This window comes from Bos mutus, chromosome 18, assembly GCF_027580195.1.
Source record: "Bos mutus isolate GX-2022 chromosome 18, NWIPB_WYAK_1.1, whole genome shotgun sequence".
NCBI lineage: Eukaryota > Metazoa > Chordata > Mammalia > Artiodactyla > Bovidae > Bos > Bos mutus.
This window is the reverse complement of record NC_091634.1, coordinates 4612796-4629623: the sequence shown is the minus strand read 5'-3', so window position 1 is coordinate 4629623 and position 16828 is coordinate 4612796. Positions and strand designations below refer to the sequence as shown.

The window sequence follows — 16828 nt, the reverse complement described above, 5'->3', positions numbered from 1 at the left end:
GGTGATGGAAGTATTCTGAAATTGATTGTGGTGATGGTCACACAAGTGTGTGATGACACCAAATCCCCTGAGTTGTACACTTTAAATGGACGCATTGTAGGGTCTAGGAACTGTATCTCAATAAAGAGATAAAAACAATTCCTGTCCCAGTGAATCACGCATTCTAACCAGAAGCCCCAGTGACCTGAGGTATTGGACACCCATGTCATTTTAACACCCCCTGTCCTGTATGGAACAGAATGATGTTCAGTCATTATTGTGGAAGAACTATCAGCATCCTTCTTGGTTTGTGGGGTTCTTTTTAATTTCTTTTTTAAAGTAAACTTATTTTTAAGAGCAGTTTTGGGTTTAAAACAAAATTGAGTGGGAGACACAGAGATACACCCTCTCGTTGTGGGATCCCCTCTACCTTCAAAGGTAACAATGGAGAATCTCCTTGCTTTTGAACACCCCTCCTGTTTTGAGTCTCCTTTTCCAGAGGTTGCAATGGAGGTCGCCTGATGAGGCCAGGCCCACTGAAGAGACCTTCCTACTGGGAGGTCACCTGATGGACCAGGCCCATCAAAGAGCCAATTCCTATTGGGAGGTCACCTGCTGGGACCAGGCCAATGAAGGTACACTTCCTACTGGGAGGTCACCTGATAAGGCCAAATCCACCAAAGAGCCAATTCTTATCTGAGATTTGGAACCTTAATTCCAGCTTCAATGTCCCTTCACAGCAGCACCGACATCCACATCTGATTGAATAATTAGGAAGAGGTGTGTGGTCACCCAGGGACCAGGGATCTTGGGGGTCATCTAACAATTCTCCCTAGAGAACTGGGGTACAGGGTGGGCCTCCTGGGGGGGAGGGGGAGGAGTCATTCCAGGCCAAGAGGCTGGCCCGTCCCTGGCCACAAGGCCAGGCAGCATGGTCTGTGCTGGTAACCAGCGAGTTGTTGTGGAGATGAAACCAGAAAAGGCGTGTGAAGTGCCTGACGCCAGCAAACAGGCCAGATAACAAGTAGTAGCGTGCTGATTATCCCATTATTAGAAGTCTGGAGGCCGCTCAGCTCTCTCCCGGCCACCCCAGCCGGGTCACGTCCCTGGCTTCCCGCCAGGACCCACCAGTGCACCCTCCCTCCTGGAGGTGAAAGAGCTGCTTTGGGAGGAGGGTGGAGGAGGGCAGCGGGGGCTCGGGCGGCCGGGTGAGTGGCCGGGAGTATTTGCAGAGCTAGGGTCGGTGCCAGGCACAGGGCCGGGCGTGGCGAGATAAGAGGCCACAGGAGGCTGGGGACTTGGCCTTGGCAGCTGAATTCCAAACTGCCCTCCAGGGCTGCTGAGAGCAGAGGGCTGAAGCTGCTGTGGGGCTGGTGCCCGGGAGAGGCGGGTGAGCTCCGGGCAGGTGGCCGACCCTGTGGGCCTCAGAACCCCTCCCTGGCTCAGCTCCTCAGCCTGTCTGGGACAAATCCCCAATCATTGTTCAGTTGCTCAGTTGAGTCCGATTCTTTGGGACCCCATGGACTGTAGTCTGCTAGGCTCCTCTGTCCATGGGGTTTTCCAGGCAAGAAAACTGGAGTGGGATGCCATGCCCTCCTCTTGGGGATCTTCCCGACCCAGGGATCAAATCTGGGTCTCCTGCATTGGCAGGCAGGTCCTTTATCACTGAGCCACTGAACCACCAGGGAAGCCCAAGTGTCCAGTTACCTCTCCTCAAAAGCCCTCCTTGATCAGCAGGCTGAAGTCTCGTCTCTCGTCACATGCTGGCCAGAAGCCCTTGCTTCCCGTTCAGCACTGGTTCTCTCTCTGGTTTTGATTTTTTTATTGAAGTGTACTTGATCTCCAGTGTTGTGTTAGTTTCAGATACACAGCAAACTGCTTCACAGTTACACAGTTACACACAAGTGTGTGCATGCTCAGTTGCATTCGACTCTTTGCAACCCCATGGGCTGTAGCCCACCAGGCTCCTCTGTCCATGGGATTCTCCAGGCAAGAATACTGGAGTGGGTTGCCATTCGCTTCTCCAGGGGATCTTTCCCAACCAGGCATCGAACCTGCGTTTCCTGAGCTGACAGGCAGATTCTTCACCACTGAGCCACTGGGGAAGCCCAGTTACACACACAAACACACACACACTCACTCTTTCAGATTCTTTTTCTGGGGAAGCCCCAGTTACATACACACACAGACACATACACACACATACAGTTTCAGACTCTTCCTGGGGAAGCCCCAGTTACACACACACAGAGACACACACGCTTGCACACACACATACTCTCAGATTCTTTTCCCTTATAGGTTACTACAAGACACCGAGTTCCCTGTGCTTCATTCCCTTGACAACACATGGCAATCAAACACAGGTGAGTTTCTATGGGATTCATAAGGTGGCATTGGACTGTAATGTAGACTATTTATATGAGATAACGTGGTGTTTGTCCCTCAAAGTATAAAAGAAACAGCTGTGAAGCCATTCGGGTTCAAATAAATGACTGAATACATAAATAAACAGAAGGGACAGAAGAATTCTCCCCCCAAACGTATCTGGATACAGTCCCCTCCAGAAGGTGGACCTTTCTCCCCCTCCCTTCCGTGAGGGGCGGGGAGCTGCGCTCAGCGGTCTGTTAACAAAGAGTAGCGGTTGGGGTGGGGGTCACTCCGCAGCATGCAAACCTCCAGGTGAGGGGAGCATACTCAGTGACGTCAGGGGGTACCTGCGTCCAGGAGCCACGGGGCGCGTGGGCGTGGCCTATCGTCCAGGAATCGCTCTGGACGGCCAGGGTCGTGCAAGACCCAGGCAGCCTCAGGAGTGAACACAGACCAGTGGAGGCTCAGGGGGCAGGACCGAAGGCCTCACGGTGTCCTGGGGGTGAGGCGGAGGGTGGGGGTCCTGGGACAGAAAGACAATAGGGAAAACAAGCGAAATCTGAGGAAGGGCTCGCATTTGGTTGATGGAAACCTGCTGATATTGGCGTCTTGGTTTTGGATGGTAAGGACATGATGATATTCGGGAAACCTGGGTCAGGGGTACCCAACCTCAGTACCATCATAGCAACTTCTCTGTACATTTAAAATGATTCCAAAAAAAAAATGATTCCAGAAGGAAGAAGTTATTTAAGAAGAATCTGTGCTACTTAGGTGTTTCTGTAAGCTCTCAAGGTTTATTGGATGTTAACATAACCTGCTGGAGAAGGAAATGGCAACCCACTCCAGTGTTCTTGCCTGGAGAATCCCAGGAACAGAGGAGCCTGGTGGGCTGCCATCTATGGGGCCACACAGAGTGAGACACGACTGAAGCAACTTAGCAGCAGCAGCAACATAACCTGCATGCTTTTCAATGAATTTAAATTTTATATAGGACAAGGAAGTTAGGTAAATATTTGATATGATGATACACATGCTGAAGTGTTTAGCAGTGATGTGGACTCATGTTTGCAGATTGCTTTGAAATGCATTTTTAAAGGATAGGTGGATGGAGACTGTCTGTATTTCTCCTCAAGTTTTCTGTGAACCTAAAATGGCTTTATGCCGGGGTCCAGCCCCGGTGGAGTCAGGGGTTTCGAAGGGGAGAGGGCTTCGGCGATCATCAGGAAACAATAGATCAATTAAGCGTTAATTAAAGATATAAAGAGTGGTTAAATAAGGATAGCTCAGTGAGGAAATTCAGTGGAGAAATGAGGCTGAATAATTCAGCCAGAAGGTGAGAGAAAGAACGACATGGGGAGACCAAGCTTCAGTGAACAAGGCCTGCACTTTATTTTCCAAAGTAGTTTTTATACCTTAAGTTGTGCGCAGAGGATAATGGGGGAAGGGGTAGAGTCAGAAGTAAGCCAGGCTTTCTTCCTGCAAACTTATCATATGCAAAAGTTTAGGTGATTTGCATCATCTTCTGGCCCGGAGGCCTGTTAACATTTTAAGACCCTTTCTTCAGAAAACTTATTTTTCTTTAAAGGTGATTAGTCAGGCGCCACCCTCCGAAAGCATCAAAGCTGCACTCCCATAGGGCAAAGTTGCGGTGGGCCACAACCAGAAAAAGAACCAACTCAAAGGTCCAAGGTTACAAACATTAAAGCTACTACTTACACCAATTATATTAATCAATACACTGCCAAGAACACAGCAGGTGGGATATGGAGACTTAGCAGCAAACATTGGCCCAACAAGTGAAAATCCCTTCACCAATACAATTTCTAATCAATCTTTTAACTGCTCAAAGGAATCTGTATTTAGACAGTTTAGAACATCTCGTGCCTCTCACAGTTGGGAGGCTCTGAGCAATCACATGTGGCCGGAAAAACCTATTCAGGCAGGCTAGAGGACTTCCAAAGGAGTTTCTAGGTTGAAACACTATCACACCCAGGAACTTTATTAACTGGAGCTGTAAATTAACTCTTTTTTTCAGAGAGAGGTAGTGGGGGACAGCCCCCCGTAAAGTCAGAGGTGTAGGTGAGAGCACAAAGCAGAAAGTAGGCAGACTCTGGTTTTGGGGGTAGATGCTCGAGAATTTCCAGGGGGACTCCTGAGGCTCGATCCCGCCTTTGCGTATGCCGAGCCTCCTTCCTCATGACCTTTGCCAAGGGTGAGCTCCTGCTCCCGGCAGCTTTAGATATTAAAATCTATTTATTTTTTAAAAGATGGACGGGGAGGTCCCTGGTGGTCTAGTGGTTATGATTCTGTGCCTTCACTGCCATGGCCTGGGTTCAATCCCTGGTTGGGGGGCTGAGAGACTGCAACCCACGTGGCACAGCCTAAATAAACAGATGTATAAAGTGTTAAAAGGGAAAGGGAGATCAGGTCCTGCCAGCCTCTTCACGAGTCCCTGCGAGGCGCTGTCTGCACTTCACTGGAGCAGAGAGCAGGCTCCTGTGAGTTGCTGCTGGATCTGGTCCCGTCCCCTCGCTCATCTCCTCTCCCGTCTCTGCCTCCGCTCAGGCTGGCCTCTCTGCTCCCAGGACACACGGGTCACAGTCTCACCTCAGGACCTCTGCAGCCGCTCTGCCCTCCCCTGGGACACGTCCCCAGTTATCTTCGAGGCCCCCTCCTTCAGCTCCTGTTTGGACAGCCTGGAGTTCCCACTGCACCCCCACCTTGTCCCGCATCTCCCCACTCCACAACATCATCCCCTCTGAAGATGCTTTGTCTCTTCCTTGATCACTGCGTTTTCATGTCTGTCTCCTCCCGCCAGGAAGGACGCCCCTCGTGGGAACGGCCTCGTGTCTGTTTCATTAGACAGCGTGTGAGCTAGCACGGTGCCCAGCCCAGAGTGGGAGTTCAGTGTTTTGTTTCTTTGTTTTTTAAATTTCATTTTCTTTGTTTATTTCATTTTCTCATTACTTTTTGGCTGCACTGGGCCTTCATTGCAGAGCACGGACTTCTCATTGTGGTGGCTTCTCTTACTGTGGAGACAGGCTCTAGACGCACAGGCTTAGCTGCCCTGCAGCATGTGAGATCTTCCCAGACCAGGGATTGGACCCATGTCCCCTGTATTGCAAGGCGGATTCTCAACCACTGGACCACCAGGGAAGCCCAGTAAGTATTATCTTGAACTGATGTCCTGAGTATATTTATATGCATCCCCTACCGGAGCGTGAGGTTGTTTGCTGATCTGCTGATGTTTGACCTCTAAACACAAGACGCTCCGTAGAGTTTAGGATGAATAAATGAATGAACAGGATAAGGATGAATCACAGGCATTGGCATGGTGACAACCTAGACTTGGATTGGTTCTGGAGGTGGGGAGAGGAGATACAGTCTTGTGGGGCTGAGCCCTTACCCTGTGCGATCTGACGTTATCTCTGGGTGGACAGTGTCAGAACTGAATTGAATTCTAGACGGCCCAGGTGGCTCAGTGGTGAAGAATCCACCTGCCAGTGCCTGCCAGTACAGGGGTCGCGAGTTCAATCCTTGGGTCAGGAAGATCCCCTGGCAGCCCATTCCAGTATTGTTACCTGGAGAATTCCATGGACAGAGGATCCCAGTGGGCTACGGTCTATGAGGTCGCAAAAGAGTGAGACATGATTTAGTGACTAAACAACAAAAGTTTGATAATGAATTGCTTGATGTGTGACCAAATGCCACAGACATTTGATGACTAGGAGTATCAGAGATGAAGTATTTCATGAGTAGCATTAGAGTAGAGTGGAGAAGAAAGACAGAAGAGTTTTCTTTACATACTTACAATAGTCATATTTGTAGGGACAAGAAGTGGAAGGGTGATTTTTGGGGGCCAGGTGGAGGGGAATGGAGAGTTATCATTGCTTAATGGGCACAGAATTTTCAGTTGGGGATGATGAAAAAGTTCCAGAGATTGAAGATGGTGATGGTTACATGACAATGTGAATGTCCTTAATACCACTGAACTGCACACTTAAGGGGTAAAAAGGTAAATTTTATGTTCTGTTTTACCTCAGTAGAAAAAGAGCTAGAAAGTGGTGGTGTGGGAGGCGGGGAAGAGCACAGGCTTTGGGACCACAGTGCTCGGGGTCGTATTGAGAACTGCCGCTTCCTACCAGACCTTGAGCATGTCCGTTCACGTCTCTGGACTAGAGTTTCCTTCTCAGGAAAATAGAGCTCCCTTGGGAAGCCTGCGTGTCTCGCTGGTGGGACTGTAGGTGGAGAATAGTCTGGCAGTTTCTTGGAAAGCTCACCTTAAACTTCCCACACACCCTCACAATTCCGCTCCTGGGAATCTGCCCGAGAGAAACGGAGACACACGTCTACAGGAAGACTTGTACACACGTGTTCACAGCAGCACTGTTTTTTAAAGTTATTTATTTTTAATTGGAGGACAGTTGCGTTACAGTATTGTGTTGGTCTCTGCCATCCATCAGCCTGACCAGCCATAGGTACACACACACCCCTGCCCTCTGGAAGCTCCCTCCCACCTCCCACTCCTCTGGATCGTCAGAGCTTTGGGTTTGAGCTCCCTGTGTCACACAGCAAGGTTCCACAGGCTGTCTAATTCTCCACATGGTAATGTATATACTTCAGTGCTGCTCTCTCAGTTCTTCCCACTCTCTCCTTCCCCCACTGTGTCCACCAGTCCTTTCTCTACGTCTGTGCCTTCATTGCATAGCAGCACTATTTGTAAGAGCCAAAGAATGGATCCAACCCAAAGGCCCATGAATGGATGGAATGGAATATCATTCAGCCGTGAAAGTAATGGCATGCTGATACAATTTACAACCTGGATGGACCTTGAGGACATCAAGTGAAAGAGACCAGATACAAGAGGCCATGTGCTGTGTGACACACGTCTGTGGAATGTCCAGAAAAGACAGGTCTCTAGTGACAGAAAGTACATTTGTGTCTGCCTGGGATTAAAGGTGGAAGTTGGAAGTGCGTTTAATGAGCAGAAGAGATCTTTGGAGCGGGGTGGGGTGGGGAGCAGTGATGAAAGTGTTCTAAAATTGGATTGTGGTGATACTTGCATGATCCTGTGAATTTACCAAAAAATCATTGACCAGCACACTTAAGATGAGTGAATTCTGTGGAATGTAAGTGACACCTCAACAAATATGCTTAAGAAGAAAAAAACAGAGCCTATAATGGTATCTCTCTAATGACGCCATTGTGAAGACTGTGAGCTAATTTACATGAATCTCCTTAGAGACGTAGGGCAAATACTCAAGAAATCTGCTCTGTATTATTATGATCAAGTGTGACAAGATCGTCTGTGTAAAATGCTCACTCCAGGGAAAGACAGCAATCAACACAGAGTTAAGATTCACGAACAGCCCTAATATTGCTTTACGATAATACCAATCGCTTGGTTGTTTTACAATTTCCTGGGGCTGTCCCATGTACAGGGGCCTCAGTTTTCTCATCTGTAGAACGGGAGACGTGGACTGCGTCTCTAAGGCCCTTTTCTTGCCGTATGTCCTATATTTTGTTCTAGGAATGTTTCTCTTCAGATGTAGTGTCTTGAAGTATGAGTAAGCGTGTGGGGTGGGAGAGGGTAGTGGGCACACCTGTAGTGGGGGTGCCTTGGGGCTTGGAGGCCAGGATGTGTGTGTGGGGGCCTTGAAAGGTGGGTTATATGGCTGGGAGCTGATTGTGAAGGTCATATGGGCTTGGTGCAGGGTTCAGGGTGTGGAACCAGTCCAGCCTGCATTGGAATCCCGCATCCACCGTTGCCTACCTATGGGACTTTGGACAAGAGAGTCCTGCTCCAAGCGGTGTTAACTCCTCTGGAAAATGGTGAGGATGTTCCCTGTGGGAACTATGATTCCCTGAGATCATATCTATATCAATAAGAAAGAAACAGCAGCAAAAACTTTCCCCCAGGTGTCAACCACTGTCTTCAACTCTTTCCACAAAGTGATTTTTTTTTTTTTCAGTCATGCCATGGAGCTTGTGGGGGTCTTAGTTCCCTGAGCAGGGATTGAACCCAGGACCTTGGCAGTAGGGGTCCAGAGTCCTAACCACTGGACCTCCAGGGAATTCCCCACAGTAATACGTTGATCCAAAGGGCTCAGTTCATGTTAGTGATCACGGAAGTAGGACAAATGCCTTCTTAGCATGAACCCTCAGTTTGCCTCTTCTATAAACGGGGCTGTGTAATCACCTTCCTCAAGCAGTTTCATCTGTGAGATTGTGCTGAAACGGTGTCTGGCCCGCCATTGGTGTGTGGTAATAGGGAGCCACTGAAGGTTCCTGGGGAGGGAGGTGGCTGGCCTGTAAGGAAACATACCCCAGCCCCTTTTCCCCCAGCACCCAAGGTTAAGTTATAGTTTCAGGTAGGATCTGGTGCACTGGAGAATGGGGCTTGTTTGGAAACTGTCATTATTCGTGCCGATATGTGATTACCTCCCCAGCAGTCTGTGAGCTCCCCGAGGGCAGGTGTTCCTCTGGTCTTTGGCGCCAACATGCAGCCTGGAGTGTGGTGAATGCAGCACAAATGGAGACCTTCCCACGTGCGGGCACCGTTCCAAGGGCTCGGCTACAATGCGTCTCGTTACATCTGGGAATTCTGCAAAGTGCCGAGTGGTCATCGTCTCCCCGGCCTGCCTCTCAGCCCCCATCTTCGCAGCTTCCCTCCTGCCCGCTCTCTCTGCCAGTGTTTCATCGCACCAGGGAAGCAGACACCCTCCCTGAGCCTCGAGCCTCCGTTTGCTGCTCTGGAAAACAAGGATGATGTCACCCGTCCCTCTCCTGGCCTCCCAGGTGTGGAGATAACCTAAGTAGTCAGGGCCACTCTCTGCACAGGGTGAGAGAGCCGTCGACGGGCACCCATGTCGGGGCGGGGGTGGGGGCAGGATGTTGGTAGGAGGAAAGAGAGGGAGCTTAAGGAGGACTGGCCTGGAGACATCCCCTCTCCACTACTAGGACCTAAACAAATGGGCTAAACACACACACACACGCAGACCTCGAGGCTGTGTACACAATGACACTGCCCACCCACCCATGATTCCTTGTGGTTTCTTAAACAGGGAGAAGCCACCCAACACACACACACACACACACACACACACACACACACACACCTGCTCCTTTGCCCCTGCTCTTCCCTCTTTCCACCGGTTCTTCATTCAGGTCAGAAGGTCAGAAGGTCAGAAGGTCAGAGGTCATCTCCCCAGAGGCCCTGCCGTCCCCTTGGGCTCCGTCTGCACAGCGCCCTGCAGTCCTCCTGGAAGCCCTTATCAGTACCTGATGTTGTGGTGCAGACTGGTTTATTACCTAGGACAGCGAGGTTCTGGTGGAGCTTTTGGTGATGTGGAATGTTTTAGATTTGTGCTGTCCAGCCGGGTAGCCACCGGCCACAGGGGGATACTTGAAACAGTGTGACTGAGGAGTGTTTAATCTTATTGTTTTAATTATTTTATCATGAATGTATTATTTTCCGTTTCAGCGGGAGCACCGCCTGGGGCCTGCGGCTACACCGTGTCAGCCGGTGCTGAGTGGCAGTCCCGGGTCCCCGCAGAGTGGCTTTCCTCTTCTCACGTCTCCAGGGCCTCACGCTGCGCCCAGGCAGTATTCGGTGAATGAGTGCATGTAGGGGTCCCCAAAGACCCCTGGGCAGAGGGCAGCTTGTTGTTTCCCACCCCTGGCTTTTCTCATGAGTGTCTTGCTTGGCTCACGGGCCCACGTCCCCTGAAGTGGGGCTCTACCTTCTTCCACTCTGAGCCAAGACTCAGGGCCTGGCAGACGCCGCCCTGCTCCCGACTTCCCCACCCCACCGGCCTTCCCCGTACAGACAGCCCCACTCTCTCCAGTTCCACAAACTCACATTTATTCACAGACGGACAAAGGGACAGGGACAGACCTTTGCTCACTGGGGACTGCCCCCCACCCCAGGATTCGGCAGTTCCAAAGAGATGATGGTGTCCAGTGTGTGAAACGGGGAGGCAGCCAGGCTGGGGGGGGGGGTCCCCCCTTCAGTCTCCATCCCTCTGGCCAATGTCCTCCGCCTCCGACTCAGAATCCTGCCTACAGACGTGGGGCGAGCAGTTTCTAACCAGCATCAGGGGCCTGGGGGTGGGCGATGGGGACTGAGGGGCGTCCAGCCCCCGCCCCTAGTGTCGAGGGCTGGAAGGGGAGGGTGGGTTCACAGAGGAGGCTCCTCTCCTTTCACTTCCCTCCTCCATGCTGCAAACCAGGGGTGGCTCCCACGGTGGGGCTGAAGGGGGTGGGTGCGGGTCAGGAGGCCAGGCCCCCCAGACCGCGCAGGTGAGCCTTGCTCTCAGTCTCCTCTTCCTCCATCTCGAAAGCTGAGTGGTCTTGGCTGTCGAAGCAGGAGGCGCTGAGGAAGACAGGGGGTGCCGCCGCCGGCGACTGGGGCGGGGACCCCGGGGATGGCGGCTCTTCCTTGATGTGGTCGAGGGGCAGCGGGAGCCCCTCGGCCTCCTGGCCCGCGGGGGACGGCGGGGCGCGCGGTGGCGAGGCCGGGGCCTGCATCGCCTGCTGCGCGGCGGCGGCCCGCTCCAGCTCGGCACGGTGGCAGCGCTGGTGGCGCAGCAGGCTGTAGGCGCGGGAGAAGCGGCGCGAGCAATGCGGGCAGGGGTGCGGGGCCGGGCCCCCCGCGTGCACCTGCGCGTGGCGCGCCAGGTCGGCCAGCCGCTTGAACTCCCGCTGGCAGCGCACGCACTGGAAGGGCCGCGCGCCCGAGTGGGTCACCCCGTGCTGCCGCAGGTGCGCCCGGCGCCGGAAGCCCTTGCCGCACTCTGGGCACCAGAAGCGGGGCTCGCCGGCCGGGGCCCGGGCCGGGGCCGCCTCGCCTCCGTTCTGCCCGCCCGGCCCGCCCTCCGCCCCTTCGCCCCCCTCGGGCCCCCTCCCTGAGGTCCGGCCGCTCACTGCCACCGCCTTGTCGTCCTTCTTGGCCGCTGCGGGCAGCGGGGCCAGCAGGCTGAGCGCGCCGTGGACGCGGCGGTGCTGGCGGAGGTAGGAGGCCAAGCGGAACGCCAGGCCGCAGTCCGTGCACACGAAGGGGCGGTCGGTGGAGTGGACCAGCCGGTGGCGGGACAGCGACCAGGGCCTGGCGAAGGCCTTGAGGCAAATGGAGCACTGGTGGCGCTTGGGGCGCGGCGGGGGTCCCCCCTCGCCCTCCTGGTCGCCCTCGGGGCGCAGGCACGGGTGCGCTTTGAGCTCGCCCTTGGTGGCAAAGGCCTCCCGGCAGCGGAGACACAGCAGCGTCCAGTCGGCCTGCAGCAGGACCTGCTTCTCCTCCTGCCGCCCAGCCGCCAGCGCCAGCTCGGCCCTGAGCTCCGCCGCCCCGGCCTCGGCCTCGGCCCCCTCCGGCTCGCGGGGCCCCGCGCTTGTGGCGGCCGCTGGCGTGCCTGGCTCCCCCGCGGCCCACGGCTCGGGCCGCGCCGCTGCCTCCTCCTCAGCCGCTGCGTCTTCCTCCTCGGCTCCGGCGCCGAGTGGCTGCTCGGCGGCCTTGTCCTGCGGGCCCCAGCCGGACTCGGCTGCCTCCTTGGCTGCCCTGTCGATGGCCAGCTCAACGCCGCCTCCTGCGTGCTCCTGGGCCAGGTGGCGCCGGAGTTGCGCCGGCTCGGGGAAAGTGCGAGGGCAGGCGGCGCAGCGCAGCGGGGGCTGCGGCCCGTGGCCACGCAGGTGGCGGGAGAGGTGGGCCGGCCGGCGGAAGGCCTTGGGGCACAGGGGGCAGGCGTGGGGCCGCAGGCCCGAGTGGCTCAGCCGGTGCCGGGAGAGGTAGTAGGGGAAGCGGAAGAGGCGGCCACACGTGGGGCAGGGCAGGGGCGCCCGGGGGGCTCCGGCGCCCCCCCGGCCACGGCCTCGGCCTCTCCCACGGCCTCTGCCCCGGCCCCGGCCCCGGCCCCGGTGAGGTGGGCTGCCCTGGGCTGGTGGAGGGGGCTGCGGATCCATGCCTGTAAAGAGAAAGGGAAAAGACAGAGATATTGTTGCGGGGGCTGGGGGTGGGGTTGGGGGGGGCGGTGCGGAAATGCAGAGACAGAGCGATGGAGAGACTGAGAGGGTCAGAGGGTTAGCGAGGCAAGAGAGGGAGAGACAGACGGAGGAAAGGGGCCGGGGTGAGAGGCAGAGACCTGGAGAAGCAGGAAGATGGGACGGCGAGAAGCAGAAAGCAGGAGAGAGATGGGGACACCCAGCAGAGACAGAGATGAAGAGAAAACAAAGAGATGCAGGCAGAGATGGGGCCAGCACAGAGGCCAGCGGGACTGTAGCAGGATGGAGCTCGGAGAGACAGGGAGACAGAGAACGAGACGGAGACAGACCGAAGAAACGGGGGCAAAGTCGGTGAAGCGCTTTTCCTCCGGAGGGACCCGGCCGGAGCCTGCCGGGAGGGGCCGGGACACAGTCCCCGGTGCCAGAGAGTAGGGGGTGGGAGGCAGAGTCCGGAGGCCCCGGAAATGGAGTGTGGGTGCCCGGGTGGCCAGAGGCTGGGAGAGGCCGGGATAGGAGGGCTGGGAGTCCTGGGCTGGGAGGGGGCTCAGGGGCCCGGATTCCGGGGGCTGGGGGTGCGCGAGAGCTGGGGAGGAATTGCTGGGTACCCGCATCTAGACTTGAGTACCTGGGGTGGGGGGTGTGGACTCCGGGGTCCCCGGGGGTGGAGAGGGCTGGGGGAGGGGGCCGGGCGCCTGAGACAAGGGAGAGAAGGGGGCTGGGGGCCCGGGCCTGGATGCCCCCCCGGGAAAGGCCACTGGGGCTGGGTGGGGAGCCCCCGGCCCCCGAGGGGGGCCCGTCCCCCCACCGGGCCGAGCCCTCGGCCCCCCGCAGGCGTGATCAGCAGAATCGGGGCGGCGGGTAGCGGCCTCCCCAGCAGGGTTCTGAGCCCTGGGCCCGCGGCTCGGCCCGGCGCCCGGCCCTTACCTCCGCGCCCTCCGCCTCTCCGCTCCTTTCTTCCTTCCCCGCGGCCGGCCGAGCGCGGACGGCGGTGGCGGGGAGGCAGGGCCCCGGAGCGCGGTGGGGGCGGGGGCGGGGGAGGAGGCCGCCTCGGTGTCGCCGCCTAAGCCTTCCCCCCGGAAACCCGGCTCCTCGTCCGCGCCTGGAAGGGGAAAAGGCTGGCGGGGAGGCCGGAAGCGGGTGGACGGGGGGACCCAGGAGGCGGGGACGCAGGGCGGCTCGGACGCCTGGGTCCTCTAAGGGGAGGGGGCTGAGGGCCCGTCCTCTGCCTCCAGGAGGTCAGCCCCCACCTCTCACAACACACACACACACCCACACCCACCCCCCCACACACACACCCATTCATTCCTTCAACACATGCACATTCATCAGGTCCTGTCTGCGCCAGGCACTGTGCGGGGCGAGGCGGGTGGCCGGGAAAGATGGTGAATGCGGCCCTGAGTGACAGGCGACGGAAAAGTCTCCGCAATCGGGACGGGAACCTGGCTGCAGCCGTCACGCGGCTGCCTGAGAAGGCGACGTTCCCTCTGTGAGCCTCAGTCTCGCCCTCCGTGATTAACCCCCCCGTGGCTATCCACTTGACGCTAAGAAACCAGTTACTCATTGTGCTACGTACTTTCACTCCATCCGAAGCCACCGGTGTTTACTGAGCACCTACTATGAGCTAGCTCTGTCCTTGGTGCTGGAGCTGAAGTAGCTAAGACAGAGGCCACCGGACCCAGTGCACAGGGAGCTCCCGGTCTGACGGAGCAGGAGACAGTCACAGGCCCTCCTGCCCTCCTGGAGAGTGTGCTCCAAGGCAGGAAACAGGATGCCGTGGGATTACCGGAGCAGACTCGCCTCTGAGTGAGAGTGACCCCTGAGGGCTTCCTGGAGGCAACAGTGTTTCTGCTGAAACCCGCAGGATGAAAACCAAGAGTTAGAAATGGGAAGAGGAGCAAATGGAAATAGGAAAGAAATATACCAGCGCTACTCAGAAACATGCCAGGAGAGGTGTCTGTATCAGGTTAATCGTTGCAGTATTGTGCCTTGCTTCAAAACAGGGGAAGTGAACTAAATGCCCATTGGTCAGGGATTTGAGTGATAAATCTACCCAGAAGAATGCTGTGTGTTCATAAAAGAAAGAACAAAGAAGTTTGCTGTGTAAAAATATGGAAAGGTTCCAAGTGATAACAGAGAAAAATTTGGAAGACGGAGCACAGCCTGCCCCGTTTGCACTTATCAGCAGGCTGTGTCTGGGTGAACTGGGAGAACTGGGAGGAGAGCAAAGAGCTCGCAACATTGTCTAACTCCCAGGACTGAAAGTGACTACACTCTCTCCTTTTGTACTTTTGGAACTTGAAACCATAGTGAATGTGTTCCATACTTCACAAAGTATGGAATGAAATGAAAATAAATGATGACTTACAATGTAAGTGCTTTACAAACACAAACCCATTTGTTCCTCTTCGTGTTCAGTTCAGTTCACTTCAGTCACTCAATCATGTTAGACTCTTTGCAACCCCATGAATTGCAGCACGCCAGGCCTCCCTGTCCATCACCAACTCCCAGAGTTCACCCAAACTCATGTCCATGGAGTCGGTGATGCCATCCAGCCATCTCATCCTCTGTCGTCCCCTTCTCCTCCTGCCCCCAATCCCTTCCAGCCTGTTAGGAAGTGGGTAACATTACTCTCCCATTTCACAGAGCAGTAAAGTGAGGTCCTGAGAGTTTCAAAGTGGTGGGTCTAAGTCTCTATCTCACAAAGAGATGAGAGAGATGATAGTGGGTCGATAATGCTGTATTTTAAGGATCAAAAGTCTAAACACATCCATGGAAACAATAAGCACCAAATTTGGGGTAGGGTGACCTCTGAGAAGGGAGAGGCAGTCAGGGGAGGGGAAAGATCTATGCAGTCAGGAGTACCTTATGTTTTAAAACTAGTAGTCAATATATGAATGTGTGCGTGTGTATATTTTTATTTGTTAAAATACACATAACATAAAATTTACCACTTTAGAGACTTCCCTGGTGGTCCAGTGGTTAGGACTCTGGGCTTCCACTGCAGGGGGTGTGGGTTCGACACCTGGTTGGTGAACTAAGATCCCACATACTTTGCGGTACAGCCAAAAAATAAAAAATAAAAATTTACTATTTTAGCCAATTGGAACTGTGTACAATTCAGTGAAATTAAGAACATTCACAAAGTTGTACAATCAACTCCAGTGTCTAGTTCCAGGACTTTTTCATCACCCTGGACAGAAACCCAGATCTATTAATCTGTTACTCCCCATTCCCTTCTCCCCTCAGCTCCTGGCAACCAATAATCGTCTTTCTGTCTCTATGGGCTTGTCTACTGTGGCTGTTTCATATCAGTTGAGTCATCCAGTGTGCAGTCCTTTATGACTGGCTTCTTTCACTTACAGTGTTTTCCAGGTTCATCCATGTGTAGCCTGTGTCAACACCTCATTCTTTTTGATTTAATTATTTTTGGCAGCACTGGGTCTTTGCTGTGGTGCACTGGCTTCCCATTGCAGTGGCTTCTCTTGTTGCGGAGCACAGGCTCTGGGCATGCAGGCTTCAGTAGTTGCAGTTCATGGGCTCTAGAGCACAGGCTCAATAGTTGTGGTTCAAGGGCTTAGTTGCTCCATGGTATGTGGAATCTTCTCAGACCAGGGATTGAACACGTGTCCCTTGCATTGGCAAGCCAATTAGTATCCATGTGTCACCACGTATGTGTGCTGTGTGTCCAATGCTTCATTCTTTTTATGGCTGAGTAATATTCCATGCGAAGAGTTGACTCATTGGAAAAGACTTGATGCTGGGAGGGATTGGGGGCAGGAGGAAAAGGGGACGACAGAGGATGAGATGGCTGGATGGCATCACTGACTCAATGGATGTGAGTCTGAGTGAACTCCGGGAGTTGGTGATGGACAGGGAGGCCTGGCATGCTGCGATTCATGGGGTCGCAGAGAGTTGGACACGACTGAGCGACTGAACTGAACTGAACTGAATATTCCATGTATGGGTTACTGTATTTTGTTTACCCATTCATTTGTTCATGAACCTTAGGTAGTTTCTACCTTTGGACTGTTGTGAACAGTACTGTTAGGAGCATTCGTTACGTGTAAAGTTTTTGTTTTAATGGCTGTTTTCAATTCTTTTGGGTACATACCTAGGTGTGTGTGCTATTATTTTATTATATATATTTTAAGGCCTTAAAGTATTTTTTCCTAAATAAAAGAAAGAAACGAATTCAGGAATGAAGGTGAGGGAAAGCAGTTTCAGAGGGATCAGCGTGCTGTCCATATGTGCAGGCGGCGGCCGTGGGAATCCGTGCCTTGAGGGGACACGTGGGGCCTTGGATGGGGGCATGGCGAGAGCCACACGAGCAAGGACGTCCGGCCTCCCAGTCCAGGCTGAAGGCCGGACGCATTACGAGTGTACTGAGGAGCTATTGAAAAGGTTTTAAACTGGAGAGTCACATGATCCGATTAGTGTTTTAGAGAAATTCCTGTGGGACCCGCGCGGAGGCCCGGCCGGATGCAGG

At 54.4% G+C, this 16828-nt stretch overlaps 1 protein-coding gene and 1 long non-coding RNA gene across 4 annotated transcripts; one reads left to right on the top strand and one right to left on the bottom strand.

The window, feature by feature from the left end:
• The first annotated feature begins 2103 nt into the window (after window positions 1–2103).
• Window positions 2104–10058, top strand: LOC138991729 (uncharacterized). 2 transcript variants are annotated; one of them, XR_011467591.1, is made up of 5 exons: window positions 2104–2345; window positions 5346–5511; window positions 8064–8181; window positions 8802–9147; window positions 9833–10058. It is a non-coding gene; the product is annotated as an uncharacterized lncRNA (long non-coding RNA). The 2 variants fall into 2 exon arrangements; XR_011467590.1 differs by having other exon boundaries at window positions 8799–9147.
• A 138-nt stretch (window positions 10059–10196) lies between these two features.
• On the bottom strand, window positions 10197–13416 carry ZNF579 (zinc finger protein 579). Of its 2 annotated transcripts, none has more exons than XM_070387121.1 (2): window positions 13267–13416; window positions 10197–12305 (listed from the first exon to the last, which is right to left on the bottom strand). In XM_070387121.1, the coding sequence occupies exon 2, from the start codon at window positions 12301–12303 to the stop codon at window positions 10621–10623; it is 1683 nt and encodes a 560-aa protein (XP_070243222.1). In that variant the 5' UTR covers window positions 12304–12305; window positions 13267–13416; the 3' UTR covers window positions 10197–10620. The 2 variants fall into 2 exon arrangements, with proteins under 2 accessions (XP_070243222.1, XP_070243223.1); XM_070387122.1 differs by lacking the exon at window positions 13267–13416 and adding an exon at window positions 12968–13243.
• Window positions 13417–16828: the final 3412 nt, after the last annotated feature.